The sequence below is a fragment of the Malus domestica genome, chromosome 15, assembly GCF_042453785.1.
Source record: "Malus domestica chromosome 15, GDT2T_hap1".
Lineage (NCBI taxonomy): Eukaryota > Viridiplantae > Streptophyta > Magnoliopsida > Rosales > Rosaceae > Malus > Malus domestica.
The window spans coordinates 5894106-5914833 of NC_091675.1; the positions used below are offsets into that span (position 1 = coordinate 5894106).

The 20728-nt window shown below is 35.4% G+C and overlaps 2 protein-coding genes across 2 annotated transcripts; both read right to left on the reverse strand.

The window, feature by feature from the left end:
• Positions 1-1938: 1938 nt before the first annotated feature.
• Positions 1939-4430, reverse strand: LOC103424691 (patatin-like protein 2). The gene is made up of 7 exons (XM_008362788.4): positions 4199-4430; positions 3556-3737; positions 3271-3460; positions 2981-3142; positions 2591-2893; positions 2289-2461; positions 1939-2176 (listed from the first exon to the last, which is right to left on the reverse strand). The coding sequence occupies exons 1-7, from the start codon at positions 4331-4333 to the stop codon at positions 2116-2118; spliced, it is 1206 nt and encodes a 401-aa protein (XP_008361010.1). The 5' UTR covers positions 4334-4430; the 3' UTR covers positions 1939-2115.
• An 11186-nt stretch (positions 4431-15616) lies between these two features.
• On the reverse strand, positions 15617-18181 carry LOC103447536 (patatin-like protein 2). Its single transcript, XM_008386736.4, has 7 exons — positions 17989-18181; positions 17418-17599; positions 17100-17283; positions 16804-16965; positions 16345-16647; positions 16053-16225; positions 15617-15952 (listed from the first exon to the last, which is right to left on the reverse strand). The coding sequence occupies exons 1-7, from the start codon at positions 18094-18096 to the stop codon at positions 15871-15873; spliced, it is 1194 nt and encodes a 397-aa protein (XP_008384958.4). The 5' UTR covers positions 18097-18181; the 3' UTR covers positions 15617-15870.
• Positions 18182-20728: the final 2547 nt, after the last annotated feature.

Below are 20728 nucleotides of genomic sequence, written 5' to 3' on the forward strand. Positions count from 1 at the left end.
CACATATATGAGTCTTCTCTCATACACTAAAATAAATTTCGTAGCCATTAGTTTATCTAATCACTTGTCACTTTTAGATCGATTAATAATGTTGAGATATTGTTCCTTATATAAGCCTAATTTTTGATACATATAGATTGGTTTATTCTGTCCAAACCAACTATTTTGTGACTCAACAAATTTGTTTAAGAAATTTTAATGTTTTGGGCATATTAAAGGTTATTTATCTAATGAAATGAACCTTTAATTTATTTAAGAAATTTTCGTGTTTTGATCATATTAAAGATTGTAAATTGGTTTTATTTAAATTATGTTTAAATGTGAAATTTTGGTAGAGCTTACACTATCTTTATTGATTCAACTATCCTATATTTTGTTATATGAAAACCACTGTCTCTAGTGTTTAATCTTGCAATTTTGAGTGTTTGCCCAAGTGGGAGAAATAATGTATTATGGGCTTCACACTCATCAATTTTGCATGCTTTTAATGGTCATAGTTTTGGTAGATAAAACATACATTATCATACTTGTTTATATTTTATATATGCAACTAATCTTGCAGGAAATTCAAGAAGGGTTAATGAGTATATTCTGCTCAAAAGTGTTTTGCTTATTAATTCTTGTTTGTTGTTCAAGAAATTGGACTTGTGATTTATATGTTATTGATGGATAATTAATCTGCTCAAAAGTGGAATTGACATGGAATTGACAAAATTGTATATACTTCTTCTGCTCAAAAGTGTTGAAACTATATACGTTTGCTCTTGTATTTATATGTTTTAGCTGTGAAAACCTAATATAATTAGATTCTGTCCAAAGATGATTCTGGAATTATATGTTTTTGTTGCAATCAGAAAACGTTCCGTTAAAGTTTTCTATTTCTGTCAAATGTTAGATGAACAAAACGGACCAAATGATTTTGTATAGTTTTTCAGTCACAAGAGTCACTTCCCTAAAGATATCTGGAATAAAGATGTTGAGCTCACAAATTTTATGTTTTAGATCCTATGACTAAAGCCTTGTCAGTGGGAGTATTCAAGAAACATGTTTTTAACATGGGGATTAAGGAGACTTTTGATTCCGTGAATGAGTGGGAGTAAACTACTCAAATGTCTCTCCAAGTTTATTCTGAATATTTCGAACTCGTTGTTAAAGGTTTATTTCCAAACTTAAGATTTTGTCATCATATCATTTCCTGAATAAACATAATATTTTGTTAGTTTCTGTAATATTCAAATTTTAAGAAGTTGATATTTAGACTCATCAACTTAAAAACATGGTATTGTCTGCAACATAGTGCTTTTCGTCTAAGTGTGTGATTATAGAGTGCAAGTGAAAAAATGAATTCACTTAGTTTTCTATAGTCCAGCATTTGAGATGAGAGTGACAAGTTGTTTAAGAGGTATCTGTTGCAAATTTTGTAAGACTTTAGTGATCACCGTTTCTAGTCGTATCAGGATCGAATTCATTGAAACTCAAGTGGGAGAATGTAAGATTATTTGAGTATCAATGAAATCCCATCCGTTGACTTACACGACAATCAACTTGGTAACAAGTTGATTCTCAGCCAAATATGTGGGAGTCTTGATATGAATGAGATTTGAAGTCTTAATCACATGCAACTAATTAGGAGGCCTCATTTGGTAAGACTTATATATCATGTTAAGAAACATAATTGATATCATAAGCTATGGGATATTCCTGACTATTCGATGATAGGCAGATTAGTAGGAAACCCAAGTGATATAAATATGGATGTTTCTGCACACATAGTATGCGTTCTTCTTTAGTGCTGTTTACCTTATTCATCAGTAAAGAACATTCTGATTGTGTGTGGAGAAAACTTCCTTACCCTATAACCTTAGCATCATGTATGCTGCTTCAGGTTAGTACTATATGGTTTTGTACATTCATGCTTATAACTGTGATCTTATGTACTGTTGTGTTTTTCCCTTATTTCTAACAATTAATAGATGAACTAAGAAATACATTTGCCACCCCACGGGGGATTTATTCGATTACATAAAGAATCTAGTATGTTGGATCAAAGAATCATGAGCTGTGTACACAGAGATTAAAATGTGTTTTAGATGATCAGTTGGGTTTTGCAGTACATTAACCATGTGGCGACTTTGCAAGACGAAGCCACTTCTCTTCAGAGAGTAGTTTTGCAAACCTGCAAAATCATAAGTGACAATATTTAAAATGTGGATGAGTTATAAATCAGAGCAAATATTAGCATATAGATTGTGGAAATATATATTATGATTAATATATGATCTGTATACCTTATAAGAGCTTCTTCATTAGTCTCATGATTACAAACTTCAAATTTACCCGTCTCTAAATTAACCCTAGAAACAGGTTGTTTCAATAGGCCTTCACCAACTTTCACAAGATTGTCCAAATTCTTCTCTGTTGCTATATCTACAGAAGATACGTCCCCATGCAGCTTGTCATCCTACATATATATATATATATTTTTTCATTTAAATGTAATTTGTTAATAAATCTGAACCTTCAATCTTAGTCTCAACTCCATTATTTTATGATGTTATTAGTCGAATAGAGAGAATTAATTAAAGTAAACCTGAATTCGAAGGTAGTTTTTCTCAGAGTGAAGGGCTTGGAAAACCACAGAAAGGTTAAGATCAACCATATCAGCACTTCCTTGACTGAAAACATCGATGATCGGTGTCGAGCCTCCGCTGGTTAACCAATTCAATAAGCCCCATTTAGCTGCATTATGTGCACTATATTTCAATTCAACTTTTGATGAGCCAGTTCCTAATGATATGACTAGATATCGTCCATAGTCCATAGGTTTGATAGGAAAGAAGTCCGGGCTCCCCTTGATTATTTGCTTTGTCACTTCACCAATAGCAACTAAAGTCTGAAAGTTGTCTTGAAGTTATTTTGCTGAACAATATTATTCTAAAAGAATTTAATATTCGTTATTTGATCCATTTATAATCTGTACCGGATTATTTGCAGCCACCCCACCATCGATAAGGTTGAATTCTCTAACATTTCCATTGTGGTCTTTGGTTTCAAAATAATGAGCTGGAAGATAAGTTGGTGCTGCTGAGGTTGCAATGCATATGTCTGAGACTAAGGCATCAAAAGGTGGCTTATGTTTCGCCTGATCGAGCACCCAAGAAAAATGGATGTTATAACTCGGCAACAAACATATATGTACAACAAGGCATATTTTAAAGGTAAAATTAAACCTTGAGAAGAAACTAAAGCGGTGAAGAGAAGAAAGTGAACCTCAAAGCTAGAAAATATTGTTGGCTGGAGATTCTTTATGTCGAATGTAGGAATGACAACATTAGTCAATGTCTGGTGCAGCTTTTTTTCACCAAGCTTTTGCCTAACCAAGCTATGTAGATAATTCCCATTGTACTTTGGTCCTGTTAGACGTTTGATAATCTTTGCAATATGAGGAAACAACGAACCACTATCAATTGAAACATAAAACTAAGATTAGTAACCAGGAAGAAAGTATTTATATCCAAAAACGTTGCAATATGCAAATTAGTATGTAAACATTACGTTTTCTGGGGGAAGATTTTAGGGCTCTCAGTAAGGTAGAAGTCCTTTATATCTTTGGCAGCAAATAAAGGACGGTTATTCTCATCTGGAGTAGTTAGCATGGCAGTCACAAGACCACCTGTACTTGTTCCTGAAATCACATCAAAATAGTCGGCAAGTCTTGCATCCTCACCATCCAGCTTCTGCAACGTGATCCGCAACATAAATATAGATAAGTAAATAAATAAATTGATATACGACATTAGATCCTTTTGCAACAGTTCTTAATAAAAAGTAGAAAGTACTAACATTAGAAGACAGATGGTTAACAAGTGAACTGGATAATTATGCTATATATATGTACATGCAAATTAATGTGGCAAGGTGAACATAACCAAATACGTATACTAGCACATGCATGTTAAAGTTAGAGCATCTGACTCAAAATTGAATGGTAACGTTTGATTGAGAAGTCTTGAATTTTATGTCTTGTGATGCAAGGCTTAAAAACACACAGTGAGGTTATGTATATATCCTCGAAAACTAGCAATGCATACTGGATGCATGATTTGCACGTGAGTTTGTATCTTGTGAAATGAAAGTCGTATAACATTTATATCTATATACTCCCCGCATGAGATAACCTAAGATATTCATATTCTACCTGAAGCTCGGATTCCAGGAAAGCAAGGATGGTTCCTGGGATAAGTCCTCTTATTCCACCCCCATCAATGCTTAGAACACTGATCAGGTTTCCATAAGTTGGGGGCTGAAGGGGAATGCTAGTGGTTCTATCCATGACACCTAAGAGTTTAAAACTGCTGCTGTGTGTATAAGAGAGCTGAAGAGAAAGAGTCTGAACTAGTAAAGGCTTTAGACAAATAGCTAGCTAGAGTTCTTTGGTGAGTTTTCCTTTGAGATAACTACAGGTATTTATAGACTAGTCCCTATTACACTCCAAGATTCATCCAAGTTAATAGATCACATGCCCCCCACAAAAGTGATTTAATAAACAAGAATGTCAATGGATGTATGCGATTCAAAATTTTGACCCGGTTTGTATATTTCTTGGATATGGTTTTAGCTGAACACGGCATGTTTTCTAAACAACAAAAGGATATATAATTAAATAATTGTTCATATATATGTAGTCCAGCTATGCCCTGTGCTAAAGAAAAAAATGTTCATTGCCCTCCTATCCATGTCCTGGACAAACATATTTGAGAATTCAAGAATTGTAGGTGAGACTCCAGGAGAATTGTAGGTAAGAGTGATTAGGTGAAACAATTGAGGTTAGCAAACATACAGGAAACAGCTTGTTGGGCCAAACCTCTGCTCATGAAATTTGCCTAACCTCTAAAGGAACCTTCATCAAGAAAACTAGAACTGCTCTAGATTTATAATTACTTAATCCGTTTCTTTTGTGCGGACAACATTCTATGAAGGAATCATGATAAGATTGATGCTACGTACTACAATTAGCTTGATTCGCAAAAGGCGGCGATGATCAACAGGGGCATAGCAGGTTTATAAGTCAATTAGGATGAATAACAGTGGCACATATTAGTCTAAAGTACTCATACGAAACCAAGAATAATGGTCTACCTATGTATATCTTTATCATGCATGATGTAATAAAAAGATGTATAGTATCTCAAGGAAATGTTCATAATTTAAGCATATTCTATGGTCATATGTTTCTCCTGTGCCTTGGGTAGGATAGAAGTTATTTATCTATAACCTATCTTGCACTCTATTATATTGTTAACATTTGGATCCGGATCATCACTGCTTCGTCTTCTTCGATACACGGTATTCTGTAAATAGGAGAAGAAAAACATTTTGCTTCACTTCTTATTTTCCCATACCATGTATACTAGTTTTTCCCCTGACTATAAATTTGGAATTTTTCGTACGTTTACTGGTCATTCATTTCCTGGCACATTCCCTAAAGTTTTTAACTGAGCATGGTTTGCAAGCAAACTATATCAGAGAGGTAATTAGCTGTCAGAGGCTAGCTGAAGCTAATCCCTCCAGCTCAGTTCCTCATCAATTCACTGCGTTTCTAATCTTATCCGGATACAACAAAGTTACTGTAATCCTTCTTCTAGTGCGCTGTGTAAATAGGATGGCGGCTTCTTGTAATTGTATTAAATACTCTTGCATAAGTAACAAATATTTCTTTTCTAAATTAAGTCTCATTCAAGATTTTAGCCTTCTCATCATTTTTTCCGCGTATGAAAACAGCTGTAACTTAATTATTTGCCCTAGGGTGACCGGAAGATATAAGAATGATATGCTGAAATGCTATATTCAAGATTTGTACATATATGCAGCCCAAATTAGTACATGCTTGTTCAAATTTTTTTCTAAGAGTCAGACTATCATCATGCATCATCATGAACTGAGAAAAAAAAAAGGATGCGCAGATGCAAAAATACCATAATTAAGATTATGGCATGGTTAACTGAGTCTGCAATAATATACTACTGAGGAACATAGTTTTTCTCTAGGTGGATGGCGATGCCGAGGAAAAAATACGTATCACACTGTACATGAAGGATCAAACTCAGAATTCCCAGTCCATGGAAAATGTTTGACAATTAATTCTTTCGAGATTAAAAAAAATTTATTTGTCTTTTTCTTTGTCAAGTCATAAAAAAATTGAACTGGCAGCGCTGGGGTTCTTAGTCACAAGTTGGTGACATATTCCATTGCGTACGTGCACGATACTAATATTCAAAACTATTAACTTTTCCTTCTATATTCTTATGAGTTTGAGTTCGAGACAGAAATAAAATATACTGAGTTTTTGCTGAAGTTGCTCTCTTCTCAGACATACATAGCAGCCGTAGAAGAAAATCATATAGGACGACTAGTCTTAGTTCTTGAACTGCAAGTTAGCGTCGTCAAATGTTGGTAGCAATCCAACAAGTTTTGTAATGAAGCTGGAAAATTCTAAACATGCAGAAAAATGAACCCATCGCCAGCATCATTTATTGAATAACTTTTTCTTGTGCCCAAAACATAAGAAAACAAAGTTTCAAACCATCCAATATAGGTACTTATAACATATAGAATCCAAAACCCTTACTGTATGAAAGGGGCCTGTGGCGTATATCATTATTATTAATTTAAGAGTCTTGCTGCCCTACAAATTTGATCTGTTTTCTAATTCTATCTCAATTAGATTTTGTTGCATTAGTTTTTATTTTCATGTCATCAAAGCCGCCTCAAAGTGATTTATTTGCGATACTTTTATTCATACTAACATGCATCACAAAGTATTCACAATTTGATACAAGTCGTACTTAATTTGCCACTGGTTTCCTCGATGATGAGGGTTGATCACGAAGGTGCTTCTCTTGCGAGAGTATCTTATTTGTCGACCTGCATACTGTTCAAAGAAAATTTATCATAGGACAGAGGTTTATAATCAACAAGCTAAAATTAATAATTTCACACAACTTATACGAGACTGTTCATTAGTCTCATCTTTGCAAGATTTTCCAAATTCTTCTTGGTGGAAACATCAACTAGTATCTACCAATATTACATTTTTTTACTTATTTCAGCCATTCCATTTAATAACTAGGCTGAATAATACACAATAAAATGAAGCACCGGATTGATAATAGATGACTGATTGAGCAGTTGATACCTGAATTCCAAGGAAGGTAACAAAAAATTCAGATGCCAGGGATAACTACATACATACGAAATTGATATCTGCACTTGCTCAAGTTAATACATCTACTAATGGGTAGAAATAGAATGGTCATTTAGTAACTACCCAAACACTCCCCATATCTGGCTCTGCTTCATTCGCACTATACGTACTTTGTATCCAATTCATATAATCCCAATTGTAAATCAAATTTGTGTAAGCCACACCGTTAATTTGTTAGTTTCCCAAATTTGAAGGCCACTAATTAATAACGAACATTGGTGAATGCAAAGCTTGAACAGGCACCGACGTGCATAAGTGTGCATAGAAGGGTGTCCTGTAGGGTGTTTTGTTGTACTGTAATCAGGATATTAACGATTTCCATAATTATGAGAAACTATATGATATGGGGTATGTTTTGTTGGGGTGTAATCAGGAAATACACGATTTACAATAACCGAGACTTACAAAGTTAGTACTGAAACTTGTTGAATATATGGCCAAATTGTAGTGGGCCTTTATTTGTAAGCCCAGCAGCCCATTTAAAGGGCCTTTCTTCTTTGGCCCCTATGAAAAGCCACGGGTGTGGCTAGGGTTTTAATTGGCAGCAACAGCTGCTTTTGTTTTTGAGACCTGGCTTCTCTGCCCTTCCAGTTCCCATACACTCTCATCCCCTCCTATTTTGTGCGGTCACGGTTAAGCTATGTCAACATTTTATATTGATTTTTTTAATAGAGATAATAAGACAAAAAACAATAGTGATATAAAATGTTGACGTGGTTTAACGTGACCGCACAAATAAGAGGGGATGGGAGTGTATGGGAACTGGGAGGGCAGAGAAGCTAGGTCCTTATTTTTTAGCAGCAGAAAAAGAAAGAAAAAAAGGAGTGCCGCAACCCCTTTTTGGAGAGAAGAAGAAAGTGTGGTCCTCTCATTTGGTTAGCACTCACTTAATTAAAAGTTGTATTTGTTGTAATAGCTTTAAGCTCTATATGGAGAAGAAATTAATCATTATATTTCTTTCTCTATTTATTTCTTTAGTGAGTGAGAGCTTTTAGGTGTATTGGGGTTTTGGTTGTAAGATTGCCAACACTTTGTAAACACTCCCATTTGGTTGTTAGTGGATTATTGGGTGAACTCCTACTGCTCCGAGGACGTACTCCAGTTACACTGACTGTTGAGGAACCTCGTTAAAATCTTGGTGTCTTTTATATTTTGTTCTTCCATTTCATTTGATATATTATAGCTTGAGTTGGTTCCAATTGGCTTGGTGTTATCTTAGCACAACAATTGGTATCAGAGCACTGGTTGCTTTTGGGTACCGTCTAGTTGCTAAAGATGTCAGATGGGCAAGATGAGAATCCTTTTGGAAACAGCTCCGGGTTTGCAAGAACCACGGTGCAAAATGCAAGGTTCAAAGTGGAAAAGTTTGATGGCACAAATAACTTCGGGATGTGGCAATGTGAGGTCAAGGATGTGTTGGCTCAACAATATCTACTTGCCGCTTTGGGAGATAAGCCGGTAGCTATGTCCAAGTCGGAATTGGAGAAATTAAATTTGTGGGCTTGCTCTACAATTCGGTTGTGCCTTGCAAAAATTCAGAATTATTTTGTGATGCGAGAGACATTGGCAAATGTGTTGTGGTAAAAATTAGAAGACAAATACATGACAAAGAGTGTGGAGAACCAACTACACATGAAGAAAAAGCTCTACCACTTCCAATACAAAGAAGGTACAAAAATGATTAGACACCTCGATGCTTTTAATAAGTTGATTGCCTATTTAATGAATTTAGATGAGGATATTAAGGATGAAGATAAGGCCTTAATATTGTTGAATTCCTTGCCGGACTCTTATGAGCATTTTGTTACCACTATTATGCATGGTAAAGAAACTGTGAAATTTGAAGATGTGTCAAATGCCTTGATGAATTATGAAATGAGGCATAGAGATAAGAATCATGATAGTACCCGTGAAGCTTTATTTGTTAGAGGTAGATCATTAGAAATGAGATCCTTCTCTAGTAAGAAAAAATCATAGTCTCGACCTAGAGGAAATTCTAAAGTTAGAAAAAAACTTGGAAATGGATGAATGTGGTTTTTGTCATAATACGGGCCGTTGGAAGAAAGATTGTCCTAGGTTAAGGACCAAAGGCAAAATAAGTTCTGAAGCTAATGTTGTTGAGCTTGAAAATGATTTTTCTGATTTTGCTTTAATCGCTTCCACATCATTTGATTGTGCTACTAAGTGGGTGTTGGATAAAAGTTGTACTTATCATATGACTCCTCACAAGGATTGGTTTTCAAGCTTGAAAGAGTTTGATGGTGGTGTTGTTTTCATGGGAGATGACAATCCTTGTACAACAAAAGGGATCAGTACAATTCATTTGAAGTTGCATGATGGTATGGTTAAAGAGATGACAGGTGTTCGGTATGTACCGAATTTGAAGAAAAATCTTATTTCTTTGGGCTCTTTAGAATCCAAAGGCTTCAGGTTTCATTCAGATGGACATACATTGAAAGTTACTTATGGTGCACTTGTTGTGATGAAAGCTCCTCGATGTGGTCATTTGTATCTATTGCAAGGAAGCACTGTGACAGGTGAAGCATCTGTAGTCTCAGAAAATATGGGCACATCTGATTCAAATACTACTAGACTGTGGCATATGAGATTAGGCCATGCCGGTGAGAGAGCTCTACAAGGGCTTATGAAACAAGGCCTTCTAAAATGTGTCACAACTTGTAAGCTTGATTTCTGCGAGCATTGTGTCTTGGGGAAGCAAACTAGAGTGAAGTTTGGTACTGCAGTACATCAGACGAAGGGCATTCTTGATTATGTGCATTTGGATGTTTAGGGTCCTACAAAGACTCCCTCTTTGAGTGGTAGACATTGGTTTGTGACCTTTGTTGATGATTATTCTAGAAGGTCTTGAGTTTACACTATGAGGCACAAGAGTAGGGTGTTGAGCATTTTCTTGAGTTGGAAGAAAATGATTGAGAACCAGACTGGGAGAAAGATTAAGATTTTGAGATCGGATAATGGTGGTGAATACACATCCAACCCTTTCTTTAAAGTTTGCAAAGAGGAAGGGATTGTGAGGCATTTCAGTGTCCAGGGAACTCCACAACAAAATGGAGTTGCAAAAAGATCGAATCGAACCTTGCTTGAGAAGGTTAGATGTATGTTGTCTCAGTCAGGTTTGAGCAAGTCATTTTGAGCAGAGGCAGTTACTTATGCATGTCACATCATCAACCGGTTACCATCAGTTGTTGTTCAAGGCAAGACACCAATGAAGGTATGGATTGGAAAACCTTCTTCTAATTATGACTATATCCGTATTTTTGGTTCACCAGCTTATTTTCATGTGACTGAAAATAAACTTGATCCTAAAGCCAAAAAGGCTATCTTTCTTGGTTTTAGTAATGGTGTCAAATGTTATAGGTTATGGTGCCCAAAGATGAAGAAACCTGTAATCAGTAGAGATGTGACATTTGATGAAGAAAGTATGTTTAAAGACTATGGGAATAATGTGAAAGATGTCCAACAGGTGAAGCTTGAGAAAATTGCCTCTAGTACTTTAAATCCTATTTCCGCTGATGTCGAAGCCACTACAAGTGAAGAAGTGGGAAACCATGATGATGTTGAAGAAGTTGAAGTTGAAGACTATTTTCAAGATGAAGAGCAAGTTTCACCTCACGAGTCTATTGCCAAGAACATAGGAAAGAGAAATATTACCAAGCCAGCTCGATATAGTAATTACGTTTCTTTTGCTCTTCCTATTATCACTAATGAGATTCCATCCAATTTTGAAGAAGCTATTGAGAGTGAAGAAAAGGAGAAATGGTGCAATGTCATGGGTGATGAGATGAATTCTCTCTTGAAGAACAAGACTTGGGAGTTAGCTAAATTACCTAAGGGTAAGAAAGCTATTGGTTGCAAATGGGTGTATGCCAAGAAGGAAGGTGTTGATGAGAAAAGCAATGTGAGATTCAAAGCAAGATTAGTTGCTAAAGGGTATGCACAAAATGAGGGCATTGACTACAATGAAAGCTTTTCTCCGGTTGTGAAGCACTCTTCAATTTGCATTATATTAGCTTTTGTTGCACAATATGATCTTGAGCTTGTGCAACTCGATGTGAAGACGGATTTCCTACATGATGATTTAAATGAAGAGATTTATATGTGTCAACCGAATGGGTACAAAGCGAAAGGGAAAGAAAATTTGTTTTGCAAGTTGAAGAAATCACTTTATGGCTTAAAGCAATCTCCAAGACAATGGTTTTTGAGGTTTGATAAATTTATGAGAGGGCAAAATTATTCTAGAAGTCAATATGATTATTGTGTGTACTTCAAGAAGTTGCAAGATGGGTCTTTCATTTATTTGTTGATATATGTTGATGATATGTTGATTGCCTCAAAGAATGTCGAAGAGATTGAGAAATTGAAGAAGCAAATGAAGAATGATTTTGAGATGAAGGATCTTGGAGAAGCAAAGAAGATCATTGGCATGGAGATCACTAGAGATAAAGAGAAGGGTTTGGTATGCTTGAATCAAAGACAATACCTTGAGAAGTTGATTCAGAAGTTTGGAGTTCATGATTCAACCAAACCGGTTAGTACCCCTTTAGCTCCTCATTTTAAATTGAGTTATATACAATGTCCTAAAACTGATAAAGAGAAGTTGCAAATGAAAAATGTACCATATGCAAATTTGATTGGTAGTTTGATGTACGCAATGGTATGCTCTAGACCGGATATTACTTATGCAGTTGGTATAATGAGTCGATATATACATAATCCTGGTAAAGAGCATTGGCATGCATCTAAGTGGATATTGAGGTATCTCCATGGTACTCGAGATGTTGGTTTATGTTTTGAGAAGAATGGCTCTGGTATTGGTCACTTTGCAGTTGGTTATGTTGATTCAGATTATTCAGATGATTTGGATAAAAGGAAGTCTACTACAGGCTATGTGTTTACTATGGCTAAAGGGCCAGTTTGTTGGAGGACCATTTTGCAGTCTTCTGTTGCCTTGTCCACTACAGATGCTGAATATATGGTCGTTGCCAAAGATTTGGGGGTTGATTAGAAGCAGGTGGAGTTGCATTGTGATAGTTAGAGTGCCATTTATTTGGCTAAGTATCAGGTTCATCATGCAATGACCAAGCACATAGATGTGCATTATCACTTTGTTTGTGAAGTTGTTGGTGAAAGGGATATCATTTTATAGAAGATTCCAACTAAAGACAACTCGGCTGATATGTTGACTAAGGTTGTTGGTGTAGCCAAGTTTGTTCATTGCTTAAACTTGGCTCACATTTTGCCCATATAAAGCAGGCATTGAGCAGTAGGAGCTTTGGAGCATTTTGGCTCGACTTGAGTTATTCTCTTGCTACTTTTGGGAGTGGTTTTGTGTTGATTGTTGATTATGTTTGTTTGGCTAATCATGGCGCTTTCGGGAATTTGGCCAAAGTGGAGATTGTTGAATATATGGCCAAATTGTAGTGGGCCTTTATTTATAAGCCCAACAGCCCATTTAAAGGGCCTTTCTTCTTTGGCCCATGTGAAAAGCCATGGCTGTGGCTAGGGTTTTAATTGGCAGCAGCAGCTGCCTTTGTTTTTTAGCAGCAGAAAAAGAAAGAAAAAAAAAAGGAGTGCCGCAGCCCCCTTTTTGGAGAGAAGAAGAAAGTGTGCTCCTCTCATTTGGTTAGCACTCACTCAATTAAAAGTTGTATTTGTTGTAATAGTTTTGAGCTCTATATAGAGAAGAAATTAATCATTATATTTCTTTCTCTATTTGTTTCTTTGGTGAGTGAGAGTTTTTGGGTGTATTGGGGTTTTGGTTGTGAGATTGCCAACACTTTGTAAACACTCTCATTTGGCTAATAGTGGATTATTGGGTGACCTCCTACTGCTCCGAGAACGTACTCCAGTTACACTGACTGTTGAGGAACCTTGTTAAAATCTTGGTGTCTTTTATATTTTGTTCTTGTATTTCATTTGATATATTATCTGTGGGTTAGCTTGAGTTGGTTCCAATTGGCTTGGTGCTATCCTAGCACAACAAAACTTTTCCCCCAAATAATTTCTCATCCGTAGCTGTTGAGAAGCGTTGTAGTTTGTAGAGAACAAGAACTAATGAAAATATGTGTCTCTAATGTTCTAGTAATGTTGGTACTCTAGCAACTCAATTCATTACTTTCCTCCGTTTCTCCTCATCTGTAATAGCTAATAAAATTTGTAGAAATCTAAGAAGGGTTTCTCTGCTTAAGACTCTAATCTGATATTTTTCTTGACATGTTGCATTTCCTAGTTTCACCTGTAAATTCGTTAGTCTTTCCAAGATGCACTTATATTTTTAATTTCCTACCTGTACTATGAATGAAGAAATGCATGCAAATATGGGTGACTAAAAAAATCGAGGGAAAAAATCCAGATTCGTAAAAATATCGGTACTTGTAACATGTATTTATATGTTGTTTTCCAAAGCAAAACAAATTGGCATGCTTTTGGTGTAGATCCAATTAGTAAAACATCTATCAGATGAGACAGGGCCAACAAAACTCTGAAATACCAAGCATCAAGAGTTAGAAAATGAAATGAATGAAATTTCACAAAATGATATACTTAATCGTTGTTGCATCGTTCCAGCATACACGATTTTCTGGGAAATTTGAGTTTTGCCTCTCAAATTATACCTTTGAAAGCATAACTAAAGGGAGAAAACATGGCCGAACACCATTCGTATGTGTCTTCTATACAATCCAAATCAAATGTTGTGTAAAGAAAAGAAAAAAGAAGAAAAAACAGTGATTCGGTTTAAGATAAACTCATTCACAGAAAACAATCCAAAATTTCAAAATTCATATTTTAGACTAGATTAAGTTATTAAAAAAACATCAGTGAAGAGCAATAAACAGACATTTTATCGACATGTTGCATCATATACTACCTACCATTCTGTTATTATGCAATCAAAGAAATCAGAAAAGGGTAGTTGAGTGCACCTTCGAAATCAAAATAGTGTTTTGCCTTGCATTATTGCATTATTCCACTCTGAAACTCCTAAAAGGTCGAATGTGTGTTAATAAAAGAAAACGTGATAGACGTTGAGAGTGAATCCCACGTCAGGGAAAGGAGCACCTTGTATATGTGCTTATAAGTAATTGGGTTATTCTCCATATTGCCAATTGGTATTATGGTGGAACCTTGCCACACACTATACATGTTGAGAGTGAATCCCACATTAGGGAAAGGAGGGACATTACATTTGCTTATAAGTAATTAGGCTACTGTATATATTCCCAATTGGTTTTATGGTGGAACCCTAACTTTCTGAAATAGAGGACTAAAATTGTGGGACTGCATTGTTCGGCTTAACAACAACAACAATAAGATAAAGGAGAATGACATATACTTGAAAATGGTAATTGTGCATCTTAAGCAACGGAAAAAAGAAATGAAGTATCAGCAATGGAACTAAGAAATCAGAAATAAGATTGAAACATAAACATAAAACTGTAAGTGATACATAGTTTAGTTGTAAACCGTGGTTTCTTGTAAAGCATCTAGTTGTATGAGTACAGACTTCAACAACTTGTCAACAGATGAGCCCTTCCCAGTACTTCGACTTCCACAAATTCCTCTGCTCCCCTTTTAAATATACCACCCACAAAACTAATGAAAAGATACGGACATATTTGCGAGGGGTATTTGAAACAAAAAACTGCAAACTAAAAGTAAATATCGTGTCAGCCAATTTGATTTTTGGAAAATATGTATGGCAGGAGAAAAATTCGGAATTTTGTATCATTAGTACTTAATTGCCACTGGTTTCGTGGATTTTGATATGGTTTGAAGAAAAATGCAGGTTTCTGTGTAATTGAATGATAGAAGAAGAGATAAAAGTTGTGGGAGGCCTGATGATGTCTTGGCGGAATGACTTCTTATGCGGAACTTATACGTAACCCTTATGCGACACTCTATGCAATTACAATATGCATCGGAGAGATTTTAAAATTTCTTTTTAGGCATCTTTCCTTTAAGCATTGGCTTGTACTACTTGGTTGTCAATCGAAATCGAACGTCAACAAAAGTAAATTGGATTTTAACTAATCAATATGAGGAGTTTTTTCAATCATAATTTGTATCACATGACAAATTTGTTCACAAGATACTACTGATTTAATCACAACTTATGAGTTGTATATATAGATTGTCAAATGTAGTATAGAAATATGTATACATATGTAGATTAAATCAGTTGACCAAGACAACGTACTTTCCACAACTCCATAATCATCATCCCTCGCCATGACCATTACATTGCCATTACTACCATGACCATCACCACTCGACTAATAAATGAATACACTTGAGCTCTATTTACCCCAAATAGAATACGAATAACAGAAATTTATAAGTAAGAAAATCAAAGCTTAATTTTATTGATAATTGAACAACAAATAAAAGAAAGAATGTATATGTTATACATCTGTTACAGTGATATCCCAACTGGGATTAATCGAACACGAACAAATATTACAAGAATGAAGTATGATGGCATTTGCCCACGTACTCTTGAACTATCAATAACTTTTTACAATTTACAATTCCAAACACTACTAAATTAAAGAATCATGACTTCATCAATCATAGGGTAATATATATCAGTAGGTATTTCCAGCAGGCTCATTAGTTGACCTGCTTGCTTGGCGAAGCAGCTTCTCTTCGGAGAGTAGTTTAGCAAACCTGAAATCATAATTAATTAAGTTCCAAATTTTCATTAATAAACAATCATTACAATATATACGTGTGTATTATATATAAGATAAATAATTATGTTATGTACCTTGTAAGAGCCTCTGCATTAGTCTCATGATTAGAAGCCTCAAACCTGCCACTGTCCAAATTAACCCTGGAAACTGGTTGTTTCAATAGCCCTTCACCAACTTTCACAAGATTGGCCAAATTTTTCTTTGTTGCCACATCTACAGAAGATACTGTCCCGTGAAGGGTATCGTCCTGCATTTTGTTTCCACGAAGCGTATCAGAAATGTTGTTTTGTGTGTCTAAACCATATTAATAGACAAATTAGACTAGCAGCCATGGATAAAATACATTTCAGATGATGATTTCATTACCTGAATTCGAAGATAGTTTTCTTCAGAATTAAGGGCTTGAAAAACGCCAGAAAGGTGAAGATCAACCATATCGGCGCTCGCTTGACTGAAAACGTCAATGATCGGGGTGGAACCACCGCTGGTTAACCAATTCAAGAGGCCCCATTTGGCTGCAGCAGGTGCATGGTATTTCCGTTCAGCTTTTGATGAGCCAGTTCCTAATGATATTACTAGAAATCGTCCATAGTCCATGAGTTTTACAGGAACGATATCTGAATTCTCCTTCTCTATTTCGTTCATCACTTCACAAATAGCAACAAATGTCTGCAAGGTAAAAAAAATGTTTAAGCCATTTTCTAATTAAACCAAGTTTATTATAAATGAAATCTTAGATATACAGTACAACATTCTCTTGTCTGCAATCTATAATAAAAATAATATAACAGAAAACAGGGGTTTGAATCGTGTTATAATATTTACCGGATTATTTGCAGCCACGCCGCCATCTATAAGGTTATATTCTCTAACTGTTCCTGCAGCATACTTGGTTTCAAAATAATGAGCTGGAAGGTAAGTTGGTGCTGCTGAGGTTGCAATGCATATGTCGGAGAGTAAGGCATCGGTGCACGGCTTCTTTTCCACCTGGTAAAAAACCACATAAATGCCCATGCGTATTAGATATCAACTACATATTTTTAAGTAATTTTCTTAACTATTTCTTTGGAGATGATGAAGAAGTGAAATTTCCAGATAGAAGAAGGTGATCAAGTACAAACCCTAAGGCTAGAGAAGACAACTGGCTGGAGATTCCGAATGTCGAATGTGGGAATGACAACATTAGTCAATGTGTTGTGCAACTTGTTGTTGCCTAATTTTTGCCTGATCAAGCCATGTAGATACTTACCGTCGTATTTTGGTCCTGTTAGAGCTTTCATAATCTTTCTTGTATACGGAAGCCAACTGTAAACAGAAGTAATATATTGACTATAAAGAATCTTAACCATATACAATAGCAATATAGTAACAAAATAATAAATTTGAAATTTAACATGTAATCCACAAATTTGAAATTTAACTTGTTGTAAAAGCATTACATCTTTTGGGGGAAGATTTTAGGGCATTCACTTAGGTAAAAGTCCTTAATATCTTCGGCAGCAAACAGTGGGCGGTCATTCTCGTTTGGGGTTGTGAGCATGGCTGTCACAAGACCACCAGTGCTTGTTCCTGCGATCACATCGAAGTAGTCGGCAATTCTTGCATCCTCACCGTCCAGCTTCTGCAAACATTAATCTCAATTTAATACTTTTTTTATTTTTAAATTATTATTATTATTGAGGGGAGGAGAATAATTCGAAACTATTACAATACTTTAGGAAAGAAGAAGTTTTAGGACCTGAGGCACATGGAAACCTGACACCTACCAACTACTTGATAATACATGACACTGAACTACGTACTAACTAGTGTATTACGCATGACGGACGTTGATTAAACTATATGTAACTATAATTTTGTTACACGCAAATGTGGAATGACATGGTGTGTATGCATTCACATATTTGCAAAATTAACCTTATCCGGGAGGGGAACTTGAGACCTCTTCGGACAAAGTTGGAGATAAGTACATGACCAACAAAGTTAACATAATATTGTTAATCACATTACCTGAAGTTCAGATTCAAGAAAACCGAGGATGGTGGCTGGAATAAGGCCTCTTATCCCGCCGCCGTCGATGCTGAGAACTGTGATGAGCTTTCTACTGGTTATTTCCATTAGAAGGTTTGAGAAAGGGAGAGGGAGATAGAGCCTGAACAATTGATGAGCTAGAGTTCTTAATTTGATTGTGATTTCTCCTTGAGAGTAGTTGGTATTTATAGACTTTAGCTTGGTAGCTTGCTTGCGCGAATACGTATATACCATGATTTTCCAGGAATGAACCTCTCCCTTTAGATAGTTCATTTCCAACATGGTCACTAACATATTAAACTCATGCTGAAGGCTTTAAGCTCATCCTCCAACTCAGCCCAGCTCCCTAATTAATCCAGAAATTTAGAGGCCAATTAACTGAGTTTGAATCATACTTAAATATAGGGAATGAATTTTGCATACGGCTTTTTCTTCTTTTGCACACCCTGTTTATTTCTGTCTACTAATTCTCCTTATTTTATTTGACTGAAGTCCCAAAAATATTTCTCTAATTATAAAAGTCGGACTAATGTATACTAGTCTTATATATGTGAGAATTTCAAAACGTAAAACAAAACTTATTAATTTAGCTAGCTTCCATGATCATAATCCTTGAGGCTCTTCCGTACAGGATATAAACATGAAGAGTTCTTCGTGCTAGTTGCATATCCTGCGCATGCAATATTGACCTGTTATTCATGACCACTAGTGGCCAAGTAGTGGTCCCTCCAAAATTTATACATATCCCCATATCCGCATATGCATATATGCGGGAATATATAATTGAACTGGTTTTATTATTCATGTCATCCTGCCGCCTTATTTACTCGTTCAATTCAAACAACAGAAAAAAAAAAAACGTCACCCATATTACTGTTGCGTCAACCAAATGGTCCATGGCCCCAAAAGCCAATTCAACAATTAGCTTGACACATAGGACGACACGTAATCGATGGTTTTATCCAATCCGACTATATTTATTTATTTAAAGTGAGATGAATCATCTCTCTTCGTTTGCAAGTTTTGAATCACCCTCTCGCAGTTGAATTCGGACTTTCATCTCCTTATGTCTTTATTTTTATTTTTTTTACATTCACAAGAATTAAAATTAACCAAATGTCCGGTATGTTGTGAAAGGGAGAGACAATATTTTTTTTAGTTTCGAAAAACAATAGTTTGAACTGCTCTAATCTCCAAACAATAAATTTGAGTCTAAAAGGGAATGCACACTATCTTGCCTAACCCAACATCAGCGAAAAGTTTTGGAAAGTTTCTTTTTAATTTTTGTTTTTATATATTTTTTTTATATTGAGACACATACATACAATTTATTATGACATTTTTGGCTCTTCCATGTAATGCTTTCTTTCTTTAATGGAAACGTGGAAACATTTCATTGTATAGTGTAAGAATGAAATTCATAATCAACTAAAAACCCTTATTTGGATTAGAACCGTGATCCGTTGAACAATCTTTTGAGTATCTACATCTCTCTTTGTATCGTGACAACTCCATAGCAAAAACAAATTATCTTCTACTCTCTTTCACTCATCTTATCACAACTCTATTCAATGGGGCTAGAAGGGTTATTTCTGGGTGCCGAATGTGAGAGCAGTGACCCTTGTTATATAATAATAGAGGTAGAATCCGAGTAGGGAACTTCCCATCATGTAATTCTGCTCAAACAAGACTTTATCACCTAAAGTTTAGATTCATATCTAATTAGGTTTACTAATCGTATTAGGACTTCTATAGTTATAAAAACCTAGTAATACACTCTTCTCATTAGCGTACAAGTATTATTAAAATCAATCTCTGCAATCCTTAATCTATAAGAGACGTTACATACAAGTGTGCAGCTCTAATATAGTCTTACATATAAACATCATAACCAGAACCCTTCATTATCATATCTAGAAAAAGTCATTCAATTTAAAGACCGTTTAGTCATTCATAAGTGTCGAACAAATCAATGGTTATGGTGATAATTAAGCAATGTACTTATGATAAACGGTCAATTTGTATGATCTATATGGATGCTAACAGTCTTCAAATTGAATGATTTTTTCTAAATATGATCTTTAGATAATGATTATCAAAGAGAATGAACGGCTGTGATTATGACGTTTGTATGATAAAATGATCACTACACAAAATTTGAGCACTGCGCACAATAAATTATATGTGCCCTTTAAGGCCAAAAAGCACCAACATATGTACCCATAGACCAATAGCAACAGTGCAACAACTATATTTGTATAATTGCCCTCTATAGGCATCACCATTGCTAAAAGGGCACAATAAACTGTTTGGTGCTCAAAGAGGCAAGCACAAATAAAGGCATTTGTGTGTCTATGTTCTGACAAACTTGTCAGATGACCTTCTCCATCCATGTTTGCACTATTTTTGTTATTGTGCCCAATAGGTTCTATTTAAAAAAAAATAGAAATGTAAAATTTTGAAATAAAACCAAAAATTTAAAATTTTCATAAAATCAAAGATGGCAATCTCGGCTGTAAAAAGCAATCCAATAGTAGAAATGGAATGTCTATAATGAAACTACACTCATAAAGAACATGTTCAAGATAAAAGACCAACAAAATAATGAGATTATCCTATCAATGCATCCATGCATTCCTACATATAGCCACCCATAACTGATTTTACCCTTTTTCCCAGCTCGGTGGATTATGCAATCATCTTCCTAAAATCCAAACCA